This window comes from Eschrichtius robustus, chromosome 7 (assembly GCF_028021215.1).
Source record: "Eschrichtius robustus isolate mEscRob2 chromosome 7, mEscRob2.pri, whole genome shotgun sequence".
NCBI classification, from domain to species: Eukaryota; Metazoa; Chordata; class Mammalia; order Artiodactyla; family Eschrichtiidae; genus Eschrichtius; species Eschrichtius robustus.
Window position 1 is genome coordinate 106,198,128 of NC_090830.1, and position 15,531 is coordinate 106,213,658.

The 15,531-nt window shown below is 40.7% G+C and overlaps 1 protein-coding gene across 9 annotated transcripts in view; it reads left to right on the plus strand.

Annotated features, from left to right (window-relative positions):
- PLCE1 (phospholipase C epsilon 1) overlaps positions 1-15,531 on the plus strand; it is a 311,916-nt gene that overhangs the window by 242,994 nt on the left and 53,391 nt on the right. For 8 of the 9 annotated variants that reach the window (XR_011074510.1, XM_068548222.1, XM_068548229.1 and 5 more), the window contains 6 exons: positions 2,109-2,784; positions 9,481-9,663; positions 10,576-10,693; positions 11,458-11,614; positions 14,669-14,791; positions 14,883-15,019. Coding sequence is in view for 8 of the 9 variants with exons in the window: in XM_068548222.1 (XP_068404323.1) it covers positions 2,109-2,784; positions 9,481-9,663; positions 10,576-10,693; positions 11,458-11,614; positions 14,669-14,791; positions 14,883-15,019 (1,394 nt within the window). In the remaining variant the exon portion in view is untranslated. The remainder of the gene's footprint in view (positions 1-2,108; positions 2,785-9,480; positions 9,664-10,575; positions 10,694-11,457; positions 11,615-14,668; positions 14,792-14,882; positions 15,020-15,531) is intronic. The other variant, XM_068548228.1, reaches the window with a different exon arrangement.

Genomic DNA, 15,531 nt, shown 5'->3' on the forward strand with positions numbered 1-15,531 from the left:
TGATGAACTCATAAAAGTGCTAGCAAAAGATCAAGATGAAAAAATAAATTAATTACATGGGACTGAGTGAACTGATGAGGATGATTATAATTTTTGTGACTTTCTGTTTGAATTAAAAAAAAAAAAAAAAGAATTTCCCAACCTATGTACTTAGACCATGAACTATATTCAGTGAATCAACTTCCAGAACATGTCCTATCAAGAAGAATTAAGCAAAGCTGCAACTAACATCCCAAAACTCCAGGTAGAGAAGATTCCAGGAAATGTCACAAATTTGCTTCGTATTTTTGGTGTAGGTTTGAGAAGCTTGGCACTATACACTCTACTAGGCTTTAGGGAATAAGTTAATAAATTAATAAATTAGTAAAATAAAAAAAAAAAAGAAAAGTTCACTGCTGTGATTGTATGATAGTACATCCTGCTTTTCTTTATAATTTTACCACTATTATGCCTCTCTAAACAATATAGTATAGTTTTCCCTGGTTTTGAAATTTATATTAATGTAATCATACAGTATATATGCCTGTATGTCTTGCTTAAGATTTGTCCATGTTGTTGCAGGTAGTCAGCCATTGCATGTTCATTTTCATTGCTGTGCAGGATTGTGTTGTATGAATTACTGCAAATTCTATTTATACATTTTATTGTTGCTGGACATTTGGGTTGTTTCCAGTGTTTCCAGTGTGGATGATTTGAAAAGGATATTCTGACCATCAGATTTGTGAGATCCCTTGTGGATTTCTTTTCTTTCTTAAGAATATCTATTTATGTGGGGCAAGGAAGAAGAACCTCTTGCTCTTTGAAAGCAGTAGTGGGATCTTGCTCAGGGACCAGGATCTAGACTGAGAGTCCGAGAAGCCCAGGGCTGCTGTTCATGCCTTGCCAAGGGGCAGTCGGCTGCCCAACTGCCTCAAGATCATGGGAACATTCCTTCCCAGGGATGTATGGACCAACTCCTTCTCAATTTTATCCACCACTTTGCTAGTGATATCTATGGATCAAACAGCAGAAAGCTTGATCTTAGTAACAATTCCTCATGCTTTGAAGAGAATGAGTCTCTCTTAGGCGTGTTTCTACCAAGTGGCCAAATAGAAAGGAGGCAATAAAGGCTCCCTTGCCTTCCCCCTAAGATCCTTCTGGGAAGGCAACTTGCTAAACTGTCTAAGCAGACGAGTCCTTTATGTGCACATGTGCACACACAGGTGCGCACACACATACAGTGAAAATCTAAGGTTGAGTCAAGGAGGGCTGTCCTTGCTCATCTGGCACCATGACAATATTTCCCAATGAGTGCCTTTGAACTAATTGTATTTTATTTTTAACAGAGGCACTTCGCAGGCCCACTTATTAAGTCTTGTTTTGCCTATTTTAGCCCCACTGTATTTTGTTATGACCAAGTAGAAGGCAACGCACCTAGTAATGAAGAGCCCAGGCTAAGGAGTCAGACAGACCAGAATCCTGCCTTGGGTAGGTCTCTTCTGAGTTGGATAACCTGGAGCAGTTACTCATCCCTTCTGAACCTCAGTTTCCGCATAGGTTAAAAAAAAAATAAGAAAACTTACTTTGCAAATAGGTCAAATAAAGTGCAAAAATGTATGTAAAGTATTTAACACAGTTCCTGACACAAAAGGAAAAACTAATAGTGAAGATTATCATTGTTTACATTAAAAATGCAATAACTGGGGACTTCCCTGGTGGTCCAGTGGTTAAGACTTCGCCTTCCAATGCAGAGGGTGTGGGTTCAATCCCTGGTCAGGGAGCTAAGATCCCACATGCCTCGCAGCCAAAAAACCAAAATATAAAACAGAAGAATAGTGTAACAAATTCAATAAAGACTTTAAAAATGGTCCACATCAAATAAAATCTTTAAAAATGCAGTAACTGATCTAGTAGTTCCTTTCTTTAAGCCTTTGGTCAGACATATTGTTAAATAATAAGGTTTTCAAATACAGCTAAAAAAATTACTCTGTGACTTTTAGCATTTTATATTTTATATGCTAATTTGAATTCATAGTGGAATTAAAAATGGTGTCCAGTGTCAGTGAAAGCTTCTTGTTGTTCTCACTTCTGATTATAAGACAGACCAAATTTGTATCTCTTTCTATCAGGTTTATAATTGGAGATCTGTTGGATTCTGAAAATGACATCTTTGAGCAGCCCCAAGAATGGGACCCTCATGCATCAGAAGAGCCACAGAAGGCCTTTGACCATGGGACAGAGCTCATCCCGTGGTACACGCTGTCCATCCAAGCTGATGTGCACCAGTTCCTGCTGCAGGGGGCCACGGTCATCCACTATGACCAGGACATGCACCTCTCTGCCCGCTGCTTCCTCCAGCTTCAGCCTGACAATAGCACCTTGACCTGGATAAAGCCCACCACCGCTTCCCCAGCCAGTGCTAAAGCAAAACTTGGTGTGCTTAGTAACACATCCGAGCCTGGCAAATTCCCATTACTGGGCAATGCTGGATTAAGTGGCCTGGCAGAGGGGGTCTTGGATCTGTTTTCAGCAAAGGCTGTGTACATGGGACACCCTAGCATTGATATACACACTGTGTGTGTCCAGAACAAACTGAGTAACATGTCTCTCTCAGAGACTGGAGTGACACTGCTCTACGGGCTTCAGACCACGGACAATAGATTATTGCACTTTGTGGCACCAAAGCACACAGCTAAAATGCTCTTCAGTGGATTGTTGGAACTCACTAGAGCTGTGAGAAAGATGAGGAAGTTCCCTGACCAAAGACAGCAGTGGCTGCGGAAACAATACGTCAGCCTCTACCAGGTAAGGGGTACAGCCTTCCCTCTCTCCTCAGTAGTATAATTCTCCAGATATAATTGTTATAAAAACACACTGGACAACTAGACCACCAAGTTTCATTCTCCCAGCTTTGTCACTTCCTACCTGAGTGATATGGAACAGCTTTTATTTAACCTCTCTGTGCCTCAGTTTCTTATCTATGAAGTGAGAATAATAATACCTATTCATAGGGTGGCTGTGAGGTTTAACTGAGTTAATATGTGTAAAGCCATAATGTAAATTCATAGGTATAAAGAATAGTGTCTGGCTCATAGTAGGTCCTATTATTATTTTGTATGAAAACAGTGACTGTGGTCATTGTACATCTCACATCTGGAAAGAAACGAGTTAATATAAGCATTTTCACTTACTCAAAGTGAAAATGGAAAGCACTGTATCTGAATGCTTTTATTATTAATTAGGGACTAGCTGATACATTGGAAACCTTCACTTTGGAAATTGAAATCCTGTTTCATCTTCTAATGTGCTCCGTGACTCTGGGAGGGTTATTTAACTTACTGTGTATTGCTGCTGAACTGTAGGACTTTTAAGGTTAAAAGAAACTTTCCCAAATGTGAGGTTAAACTCATACCTAGAGTTCTTCCAAACCAGATTTGTAGTGGCAGCAGCTCTTAGGAGGCAGTTTCTCACAGTCACAGCTTAAACTGGGTGAGTTTTTTCATTAACCCTAAATTATCAGGTACTTTGACACTCCAGCTAAGGGTGGCAGGAGGCCTGGGCTGAATGAGGTGGTGAGAAGAGACACAGGCATAACCAGAGTAGCACATTTGTGGAGGAAGGAGGACAGAGATTGCTCGGAAACTGAGTCATAGACCCCACTACAAGGTGACACTGTTAGTGGTGTTGTCAAATGAGTTGCACAAAGTATTCGGTTTTTCTTTTCTATGCTTTTCTATCTATTGGGGGGGGAAATTATCTTTTCTACTAGTGTCACAGAACAAATAGAAGTATGATTTAAATTACTCAAATGGCTGATTTCATGTACTTTTCACAGTGCTAACATGTTTCTGACAAGTAAAAACATCTTCCCCTCTGGAATGTTAGTAGAGGCACATATAGGACCCTTTCTTTCCCCTTTTCCCACATCCATGCAGTACTTATGAGTAGAGATGATATCCTGAATAACTAACTTGATTAATGACTTAATAAGCACATAGACCTATATACACGATTATGCTGCACTGCGCAAAGCCAGTCTTAGTTAACTCGTCTAAAATGGAAACCAAAATACCTGCTTCCTGTCTACTCCACAGGGAGCTCTCAGTGCTGCCAGCTGCTTGGAAGAAAGGTCTTCAGGAGCTATTATCAATATTGATTTTCTTTTTTTTTTCTTTCATAAATTTATTTATTTATTTGTTCATATTTTTGGCTGCATTGGGTCTTTGTTGCTGCGCACGGGTTTTCTCTAGTTGCAGCGAGCGGGGGCTGCTCTTCATTGCGGTGCACAGACTTCTCATTGCGGTGGCTTCTCTTGTTGCGGAGCACGGGCTCTAGGCGCGCGGGCTCAGTAGTTGTGGCTCGCGGGCTCTAGAGCGCAGGCTCAGTACTTGTGGCACATGGGCTCAGTTGCTCTGCAGCATGTGGGATCCTCCCCGACCAGGGCTCAAACTGGTGTCCCCTGCATTGGCAGACGGATTCTTAACCACTGCGCCACCAGGGAAGTCCCTTGATTTTCAATTACAGTCATTTCTCAGCCTTCTAGAATCATGAAAATCCATTCAAGCTGGGCATAAACCAAAATCTTTGGGCTCATTTACAATCACTGTCACAAAGCCTATGTGGTTTATTTGCTCCATTTGTTTCCCTCCCCATGTTATAGCATAAAGTAACTGAATTATCATATAAGGTCTACTTAGTTTCTCATTTAACCTGGCAACCTTCAGTTTGTGCTGAAGGAGGCACCAGCTGAGACCATGAACAATGGTCTGATGAGAAGAGTTAAGAGCAGAGATAGAGGAAATGACTTGGAGCAGATTCAGTCCTATACAGTTGCAAACACAGCTACACCCCTTCCTATCTCCCAGCCCCTACCCCTCCACCCCGTATGGAACCAAGCCATCACAGTGTAACAGCAAAATAGCTCCATTATACCTCAGTCACTTCTGAGCACACAGGTGACATTATTCCTCAAAACAATGTACTACGTGAGCTGCCTAAGACAGGCAAGAGTCTTAGACACTCAAGATTTCTTTCTTTCTTTTTTTTTTTTTTTAAAAGTGAAAAAGGTCAACGGACTACTCATTTTCCCATCAAATAGACCAGTTCCCAAATGATCTCAGGAAACATCAAAAAGATGCTAATTTCGTACTTGGAGAACAAAAGGTCAAACAGGCATCTTGCTAAATGCCCCGCTTGCTGACTTATAATACGACTTAGCACATTTAAAGCTCTGAGAAGTCTCAAAGTACAAATGAAACCTACTTAAATGTATCTATAAATTAAAGAAATGTATGAAAAGTCTTGATTTCTTCCAAACTTCTGTTAACAGCCCTATAAGTGTATCTCTTTATCCCCAGTTTGGGAAGAGCTTATATAGAAAATAATCTTTCTGACATCAGAGTCCTTTTGTGTGATGAAGGTATTCACGGTTACTTTCAAATATAAGTATTTTAGTACTAGTAAATGTAAATTGATCTAATGGAAATAGTAGCAGGAGATAAAGCAAAAGACAAGAAGAAATAGTGACATTTGTAATGAAGCCTAGGAATACAGGAAATTAAAAGAAAGTAAACTCTGCAGAGATTCCATGTGGGGTGTGGAGGAAAGGCTGGTATCATGAGCTTTGGCTCAAGGTTATCATGGGCAGAGCTTGGGAACTCATATACTTGGAAAGATCTCTGGGAAGCTGAGAAGGTTATACACAGGATTATCAGTAAACTTCTTTGATTGTAAGCAACAGAAACAGATTCTGGCTATCTTCAATGGAAAAAATGGGATCTATTTAAAGAATTAGATTAGTTTCACAGTCTTTAAGATATCATATGCAAAGATATGCTGAGTTAAAAGTGCATGAATATTTTTTAAGGAATGAATTTCCTAATCCTCAACTTCCACATGAACTGTTTTCTAAAACTGAGAATGTACCTTCACTCACAACAGTCCTTCTCCCAAATTAAAACTAGAAGGACATATTTCACCTGTCCTAAACAAGTTTATTGTTTTGTATAAAACGAAAGAAAGATTCAAACTACATTTTGGTTCCCAGAGAGTCTCCTTTGAAGATTAAACAAAAGCATCCTGCTTTTTCCAGGCCTAAAATATTTCCATTAAAAGTAAAGCTTGGCACACGTTGACCTGTTCTGAATTTAGAAAAACCAAAGCAGTGGAGGCTGATTCTTTTATATGTACATGGTAATGGATCTATTAAATTTTTATATTAAAGGTTTTATTTTTTAGAGGAGTTTTAGGTTTATAATAAAATTGAAAGGAAGGTACAGAGATTTCCCATAAACCTCCTGCCCCCATGCCTGCATGGCACCCCCGTTATCAACATCACTCACCAGAATGGTACATTCTTTACAAAGGATGAACCTATGTTGACACATCATAATCACTCAAAGTCCATAGTTTACCTTAGAGTTCACTCTTGGTGCTGTACATTCTGTGGGCTTGTGCAAATATTTATTGACATATATGCATCACTATAATACTATATGGAACATTTTCACTGCCCTAAAAATCCTGTGTGCTCAGCCTGTTATCTCTTTCTCCCACGCCACCCCCACCCCTTCCCCCAGTCCCCTGCAACCACTGATCTTTTTATTGTCTCCATAGTTTTGTCTTTTTCAGAATGTCATATAGTTGGAATCATACAATACGTAGCCTTCTCAGATTGGTTTCTTTCACTTCGTAATATGCATGTAAGTTTCCTCCCTGTCTTCTTGTAGCTTAATAGCTTTCTTTTTATTCTGAATGAAATTCCATTGTCTGGGTGGACCACAGATTATTCATTCATGCACCTACTAAAAGGTTTCTTTGTTGCTTCCACATTTTGGCAATTATGAATAAAGCTGGTGTAAACATCCATGGTCAGGTTTTTGTGTGGACACAAGTTTTCAACTCATTTGGGTAAATACCAAGGAGTGTGATTGTTGGATCATACAGTAACAGTAGGTTTAGTTTCGTAAGAAACCAAACTGCCTTCTGAAGTGGCTGTATGATTTTGCGTTTCCACCAGCAATGGATGAGAGTTCCTGTTGCTCCACAACCTCACCAGCATTTGGTGTTGTCAGTGTTCTCAATTTTGGCCATTCTAATAGGTGTGTAGTGGTTTCTTGTTTCATTTCGCATTTCCCTGATGACATATGATGTGGAACATCTTTTCATGGAATTATTTGCCATCTGTACGTCTGCTTTGGTGAGGTGTCTGTTAGGGTGTTTGGCCCATTTTTTTAATCGGGTTGTTTGTTTTCTTGTTGTAGAGTTTTAAGATTTCTTTGTATGTTTTGGATAACAGACCTTCATCAGATATTTCTTTGCAAATATTTTCTCCCAGTCTGTGGCTTGTCTTCTAACTCTCCTGACAGTGTCTTTTGCAGAGCAGAACTTTTAAATTTTAATGAAGGGGTCTATTAAATGTTTAAAGATGTGTTATTTAAAACCCATAGATAAAAATTTCACAAGGTTTCTTTCAGAGTATGTTATGCAATAAGGTAGTTAAAATCTATTTATGAAATTGTGTCATGAATTGGTTATTCCACTTTGGAGTCAGTTGTAGTGACTTGTTATCAGGGACTCTCTTCAGCAGGCCTGTACCAGGTGGAATCATCTCCAACCATTTTCATTCTCTGTATCACTGCATTCAAGATTCATTTTCCAGGCACAGAAATTCTGACTGGCTTATTTGGATCCTGTACCAACCATTGATCAAGGGAGGATGTTCCCCTTTGATTGATAGACCCAAGACTATATCTAGTGAAAAAGAGATCAAATAAAATTGCGGTATGGTTAGAGAAAAGAGTAATGATCCATAAGCAGGCATAAATCACAGATATCCACGACAAAAGGTCACTAAAAGGTTTCATCAAATGTCATTCAGAAGATCAAGTATCCAAGTTACTCAGCATGCTGGGATCCATAACAGGATGCAGGAAGTGGGAGGTCACGACTCAAGTCATAAAATCAGATAGTCATTGAACACTAGGATGAAGGAGCAAGTGCGCGCGCACGTGAACACACGTAAAGCCTCTTTATTATTTGCATATTATCTATAACAAAGCAAAATCTATTTACAAGCACTTCTTTGGAATTGCAAAGGAGGACTAACCTTAAAACTTTGCAGAAAGTAAAGATAGTAAATGGAAATTAATTTTAAGAGGTACCTTTTCTACAACCTGTGAAATATCATCAGTATTGTTTTTAATTCATATGTGACCTTTTTGTAGTTTTATTAACTGACTTTCCTGACTTATAAGGAGAATTGTTGACCACTGATCATTAATCAGGAGGGATTACTCATTCATTAATCAGTAGGGATTAATGAATCCCTACTGATACTCAATGCATGTTACACAGAGTTGCCTTGCAAGCAGCAGCTATTGTAAACCATCACCTACCCACTGAGTATGTTTTCGCTGCTCACAACATCATAATATGCATGGTGCTCTGAGTCCCCTGGGCTCTCTATCCTTGGATATCAGTCACTCAAGAGGATGGCAGCTCCATTTCTCATGCTTTTTCTTCCTTCTCCATCCATTAGCCAAAAAGGGTTGTTTTGTTTTGCGCATATTCCATTCTTTTTTTTTTTTTATAATTTATTTATTTATTTTTGGCTGTGTTGGGTCTTCGCTTCTGTGCGAGGGCTTTCTCTAGTTGTGGCAAGCTGGGGCCACTCTTCATCGCGGTGCGCGGGCCTCTCACTATCGCGGCCTCTCTTGTTGCGGAGCACAGGCTCCAGATGCGCAGGCTCAGTAGTTGTGGCTCACGGGCCTAGTCGCTCCGCGGCATGTGGGATCTTCCCAGACCAGGGCTCGAACCCGTGTCCCCTGCATTGGCAGGCAGACTCTCAACCACTGCGCCACCAGGGAAGCCCCTCCATTCTTAATATCAGTGGTGTGCACCTCGTTTTATTAAAAGATTATCCAACAAAGAAAAAAAAAAAAAAAAAAGGAGGATGGCAGCTCAACTACTCAAGGTGCTCCCAGAGCCCTCCAAAGTGAATTTTGTGTACTCCACCTACTCTGACTTCAAGTCAGACTGTCCCAAGCATCAAACTAGGTGAAAATACACTGGAGTGATGCAATAGCAAATAGAACTTGACTTTACTTAAATAGATTCATACACACATGTATACCCTCCAACTCCTCCAAAGCCCAGATCTGCAAAGTACATCTTAATGAATTTGCCTGCAGTGATAATTCTGGAACGTAACCTCTGAAACTGGGAAGGGAAATTGTTTTGTTAATCCCAGGTGAACGTGGCCCTATTAAAGCACATCACTGGAACTCAGCAGGGCGTGACCAGGACAACAGAGGACATGATGAAATCCCCAACAGAGAGTTCTGACAGTTAGAAAGCAGAGCCACTTGCGTGGCCAGATGGTTATTCTTCGGTGACAGCCTATTCTCCTCCACCTCTGGGAATTTACTGGAAGCTGTTAATATATTTACTTCCGCATTGCTCGCTCTTTCCTTATGTGTTCAGAATGTGGTTCTTTTACAGGAGGATGGACGATATGAAGGCCCAACTTTGGCTCACGCTGTGGAGTTGTTTGGTGGCAGACGATGGAGTACTCGAAACCCCAGTCCCGGGACATCAGCAAAGAGTGCTGAGAAGCCCAACATGCAGAGAAACAACACCTTGGGTATAAGCACCACCAAGAAAAAGAAGAAAATTCTTATGAGGGTAGAGTTTATTTATTAAGCATTAACCCCAGTATTCCAGGACCCCTGTATGGTCTACATCACCATAAACTACCTTAGGTCATTTGGCTGGGGGACAAGATGAGGTGTAAAACAAATGAAACACAAGAGCTTACCAAGCACCTCCTGGATGCCAGGCCCAGAGATAGGAACTGAGTCAACACCAGGGAAAAGTCAAGGTCCATAGAGGGACACAGAGATGTTAACAAACACAGGGAGATCTAAATAAGAGTCACTGTCAAGCTGTCTGCAAAGTGCTGTGGGAGCAGAGAGAAGGAAAATATGGGGCTGAATGGCAGTTGCCAGGGGGTAAGGGGAAGGGGAAAAGGGGAGCTGTTCAAAGAGTATAGAGTTTCAGTTTTGCAAGATGAGAAAGCTCTAGAGATCTGTTGCACAACAAGGTACAAATAGTTAACACTACTATACACTTAAAAATGGTTAAGATGGTAAATTTTATGTTTTGTTTTTTACCATGATAAATATATATATGTATCACTATATATTATATATTACATTATTTATATTCTCACTGTAACATGATAATATATGTTCTTCATGGTTAACTAGAAGAAATCCCAGTCTTTGCATACAGGAGGCCTAAGACATATGTTGATGCCTAAGTTGAACTTTGTCTGCTTCATAACTCTGTCTCTACACAGATTCCAAGGGTCTTATTCCTCCTCTTGTCACCCTCCCCAGAGGAGTGCTGCATTTTAGTGAAGAACAAAAATATAACATGAGAATAGTTGGTCAGCCTTCACATAGGTCTTTACTATTTTTGTCAGGTGGAGGTGGTATTGAAGGTGGGTCAGTGAGAAAATAGGGACCCACCTGAACTAAGCAGTGATGGGAGAGGAATACAGAATGAGAAACGATGTGAGTTTTGTGTTCCCAGGGTGAGAGTGGAGAGGCCACCGACGACGAGATGGCCACCCGCAAAGCCAAAACGCACAAAGAGTGTCGGAGTCGGAGTGGTTCTGATCCTCAAGACGTTAATGAACAAGAAGAATCAGGTAAAGCAGCCTCTTTACGTCTGAGAATTTTTAATGGGAAAATATATGCATTTGGTTTTAAATTGTGATTTAAATATTGTGGGCATTCTTAACAAAACTCTTTATCACATTAAATATACTTACCTTTGTGTTTCACTAGAAGATGGAACCCAAGAGGTATTTCTGCAAATACAGGTTTGCAAACACCAGTGTAATTAAGAAGAAAATTCTCATTAAATAACTTGCCATTATTGACAAGGAATATTAGATATAAAAGATACAGTTTGATAGATTAGACCAGTGATTCTTATCCCCTGGCTGGATATCAGAGCTTTTAAAAAATATCTGGATGCCACACCCCAGCCCAACTGATTCAGACACTCTCTGTCTGGGACCTGGACATCTATGCACTTTTTAAGTTCCCCAGATGATTTTTTTTTTTTAATTTTTACCATTTACTCATTATTTGTTTATTTATTTATTTATTTATTTGGCCGTACAGCATGCGGGATCTTAGTTCCCCAACCAGGGACCGAACCCATGCCCCCAGCAGTGGAAGCACAGAGTCCTAACCACTAGACCGCCAGCGAAGTCCCACTCCCCAGATGATTCTGATGTGTAGCCAGGACTGAGAACCCACCAGAATATTTTGATGCTTCTTGTACATTAATTACCTTCATGGATTGATTTCCTCAGACGTTCAGAAGCATCTTTGGTTTTCATTTGATTTCTGAGGGCAGGTATAATCGGAGTCATTGTCTCTTTTCTGTCTTTCACCCTCACAGAGGCGAACGCCATCACGAGCCCTCCTAACCCTCTCCCTTCCAGAAGAGCCCACTCTTTGACCACGGCTGGGTCCCCTAACTTGGCTGCCGGGACATCATCTCCCATCAGGCCAGTGTCCTCCCCTGTGCTGTCTTCTTCAAACAAGAGCCCGTCCAGGTGGGGCCTTAACATGATAAAACAGAAGGACCCTTCACATCCTTCAGGTTGTGTAGAAGGGCATCCTCTCCCAGTGCTCTATGGAAAGACTATCTCTAATTTTGACTTAACAATTACATTAAAACTGAAAACCCCCAATTTTTTTAAAGCTCCTAATTTTCTTGATTTTGTATTCCTACCTTCTCATATTACTATAACTGCTTCTCATTTTCTGACAGACCAACCCTTCAAAGGTCAATAGCAGTAACAAAATCCAAGCTGTGAGTCTCTAAATCTGCACTGATATAGCAGCTGCTAGCCACAGGGAAAAAATGTTAAGTGGCTATTTAAATTCTAATTTTAATTAATTAAAATTAAATAAAATTTCAAATTCAGTCCCTCAGTCATGCTAGCCACATTAAAAGTGTTCCATAGCTACCAGTGGCTGGTGTCTACTGTACTGAACAGTGCAGATAAAGAACATTTCTATCATTGCAGAAAGTTTTATTGGCGAGCACTGCTCTAAACAAAGAATAAATTAAGTTTTAATGTAAGCAGCTTGACCCTTTGCTGATAGGTGAAATATATTTCGGACTCTTCTCAAGTATGAGATATACACGTCTAGAGAATTGAATGTCTTACGGCAAGTTAGATAGGTTTAGCTAGTATTAGTGTAAATTATTTTGTAAGGTCCATGCAAATTACAGATTTGAAACAACAGCTACCCTCTCAGAAGAAATAATATTAAAATGAAAGTCTTTCAAAGGAATCAGAACGCCACATCATCTCCCTCAGCCCCCTACTAAAGTTTAAGAAATGCAAAGATTCCAGACAGAACCATGGTGAAACAGACATTCTTTACTTCGTCAAACAGAGGAATGGGAGGAGGAAGTGAGTCTGTACAGATATTGGCTTTGGAAACGGTAATTTTACACACACGTGCGCACACACACACACAACACACACACACACACACACACACACACCCCTCCTCCCCTCTTCCTCTCTTCCTGGGAAGCTTGCTACAGAAGAGAACCCTACAGTGACTCATCTTTTAAAGGGAAGCATCCTTTCACAATATGAATAATGAACATAATTTCTACACTTGAAACTGGGTTACAGGTACATGGGAATTCTTTATACCACTCTTGTGAGGTTTATAGGGGTTTTTTGGGTTTTTTTTAAATTTATTTATTTTATTTATTTATTATTTTTGCCTGCGTCGGGTCTTCGTTGCTGTGCTCAGGCTTTCTCTAGTTGCGGCGAGCAGGGGCTACTCTTCGTTGCGGTGTGCAGGCTTCTCATTGCGGTGGCTTCTCTTGTTGCGGAGCACGGGCTCTAGGCGTGCGGGCTTCAGTAGTTGTGGCTCGCGGGCTCTAGAGCGCAGGCTCAGTCGTTGTGGTTCACGGGCTTAGTTGCTCCGCGGCATGTGGGATCTTCCTGGACCAGGGCTCGAACCCGTGTCCCCTGCATTGGCAGGTGGATTCTTAACCACTGCGCCACAGGGGAAGCCCGGTTTGTAACAAAATTAAAGCTACAAAGAATCAGAATTCTTTACATTATATTTCAGCCTATACAGTATCCCGGGTAAATAAAATAGCCAGAGAACTTGGATTAAGTGGTCTTTCCCTTTATTTCAATCACTCATAAGCAGGAAAAGGAAGGACAAAGTAAAGGAGGAAAATCTTTTCAAAGAGGTAAAAGTAGAGGAACTACCATGCCAGATGCAAGATCAGAGGACCCTGCCATAGAAGGACAGGGGGCAGTGCCCACCAAGTATGCTAAACCAGACAGAGAAGACGAAACAGGAGAAGAAAAGTCAGCCTGAATGCTCTTCAAGGAGAGAGCAAGACTGAGCCCTAGGAAGGGAACAAGTGGACTGATAGAGTTTCCTAAAGTCAGACGGAGATGGGTGCCTACAGACAGAGGCTGAACCTGGAACCAGAAGGAAGGAAGGCAGGGAATGTACTTGTTTAAATGCAAATGATAAGCCATTTTGTTATCGGATCTTTTTCCTCTTCCTGAACCTCCACCCTCTGTTTCCCATACCACATAGGCGATCAATAACCCAAGCCTACAAAGTACAATAAACCTATCCATTTGTATTACTCTTCCATTAATGGAGGTGACCTTCTGGTGTCAACACAAAATAATTTTCCATGAATAAACACTATTGGCAGGACTGAGGACAAACTAGCTATTCATTACAGTATTCTCTCTACTTTCTTACATATTTGAAATATTTAGAAAGTAAAAAATAAGAGACAAAAGCAAAAATGAAAAAAAAAAAAGATCGTAGTCATTGATTTGACCAAAAACCAGTCAAAACATTTCTCATACTCTCCTCTCAGGGAACCAGTGTAGAAAATAAAAAAATATTGTGAAACAGCTAGACTGAATTTTTGACCCAGTTGACTGATATTTTTATATTAAATAGATCCAGCCTTGGTAGGTGCAAATATAATTCTAGGCAGCGTTGGCTTCTTTCCATCCTTAATATTTTTGCTACTCACATTTTCCATTAACATTAAAAGCCCTTCCTTGTTTTCATCTAAGAACCGGTTAAGAAAGGAAAAAGAGAAGACATTGATACATTCAAGATTTTCTTCTTAAATGTGTTTCTATATTTTAGAATATAGGAAAGAACATGCGTAATCTTCCATAAGTCATGACTTATGAGTAATTTGGAGCTCTTTTTTAAAATGACTTTTCTTCAAAACCGCTGAATTTTTGGAGTTTTTTTCTCCCATTGACCTGAGATTTCAAAGAACTGTTATGATTAGTAGAGGAATATTAACCTCAGCTTTGTGCCCTTATTAAATAAGCTATAAACGTGAAGTGGTTTCAGCGTATAATGTTTTGTTTCCTCCGATGCAATGTGGATTAATTTTGAGGGAAATGAAAAGATGTATGTAATTAAAGGAATGCTTGAAAAGAAAGAAAAGAAAAGAGCCTAAACCTTCAATGACTTGCAGTCCATGTTTTTGTTCATGTTGCTAATCAGAGAATGTCTCTTGGGGCAGAATGACGAAACTGGTCCCAGTTCTGCCCATTAAGGCCATGTCTTTGTTGCAGTGCTTGGAGCAGCAGCAGCTGGCATGGGCGCATCAAAGGAGGAATGAAGGGCTTTCAGAGCTTCATGGTTTCAGACAGCAGCATGAGTTTTGTGGAGTTTGTTGAACTGTTCAAATCATTCAGGTATGGCTGGATTTCTTCTTAGCCTTTCTTGTCTGACCCTAACCTTGTTATAACAATGCCAAAGGTGAGGTGTTCTCCATCCCACACCCAGTGTGAGGAGCCGCAAGGACCTGAAGGATCTCTTTGACATCTACGCCGTACCCTGCGACCGAGCCGGCTCCGAGGCGGCCCCCCTCTACACCAACCTGACCATTGACGAAAACACCAGCGGTCTTCAGCCTGACCTAGGTTTGTGCGAGATTTTAATAGTTCCCTTTGAGGCCTTTCTACCTAAAAATGAAAGTTCCAGATCCAATCACACAAGCCCTTAGCCTGTGTCCCACATGGCATGCTGCCACCTGGAGCATCGTGAAATGCTTAGAGAATTATCTTTCTAATGGAGGTGTCAGGGGAAAGGGTATCATTAGCATTTTGGACAAGGAAATTCATCACTGGGTGGGTCTGTCCATGGATTCCAGAATATTTCACCAGTAGAGCCTCCCACTCATTCTGACAACTAAAAACCTTTCCCACTGATTTCCAAAAGTCCACGAGGTGTGTGGCATATCCCGGTTGGGAACCACCAGTCTCTTCCATGCCTCCAGGTGGGTGGGTACTGAACCCCAGGGTGGAAGTTGCTGCCCTTTGACAGGAGAGTTTTTCGTGACCTCAGCAGAGCACTCCTGTCTGAACATCCAGGACATTTTTCCTAATATGTGAACCAGAATGTCTAGTTCCTCGATCCCACTCACCACCACCAC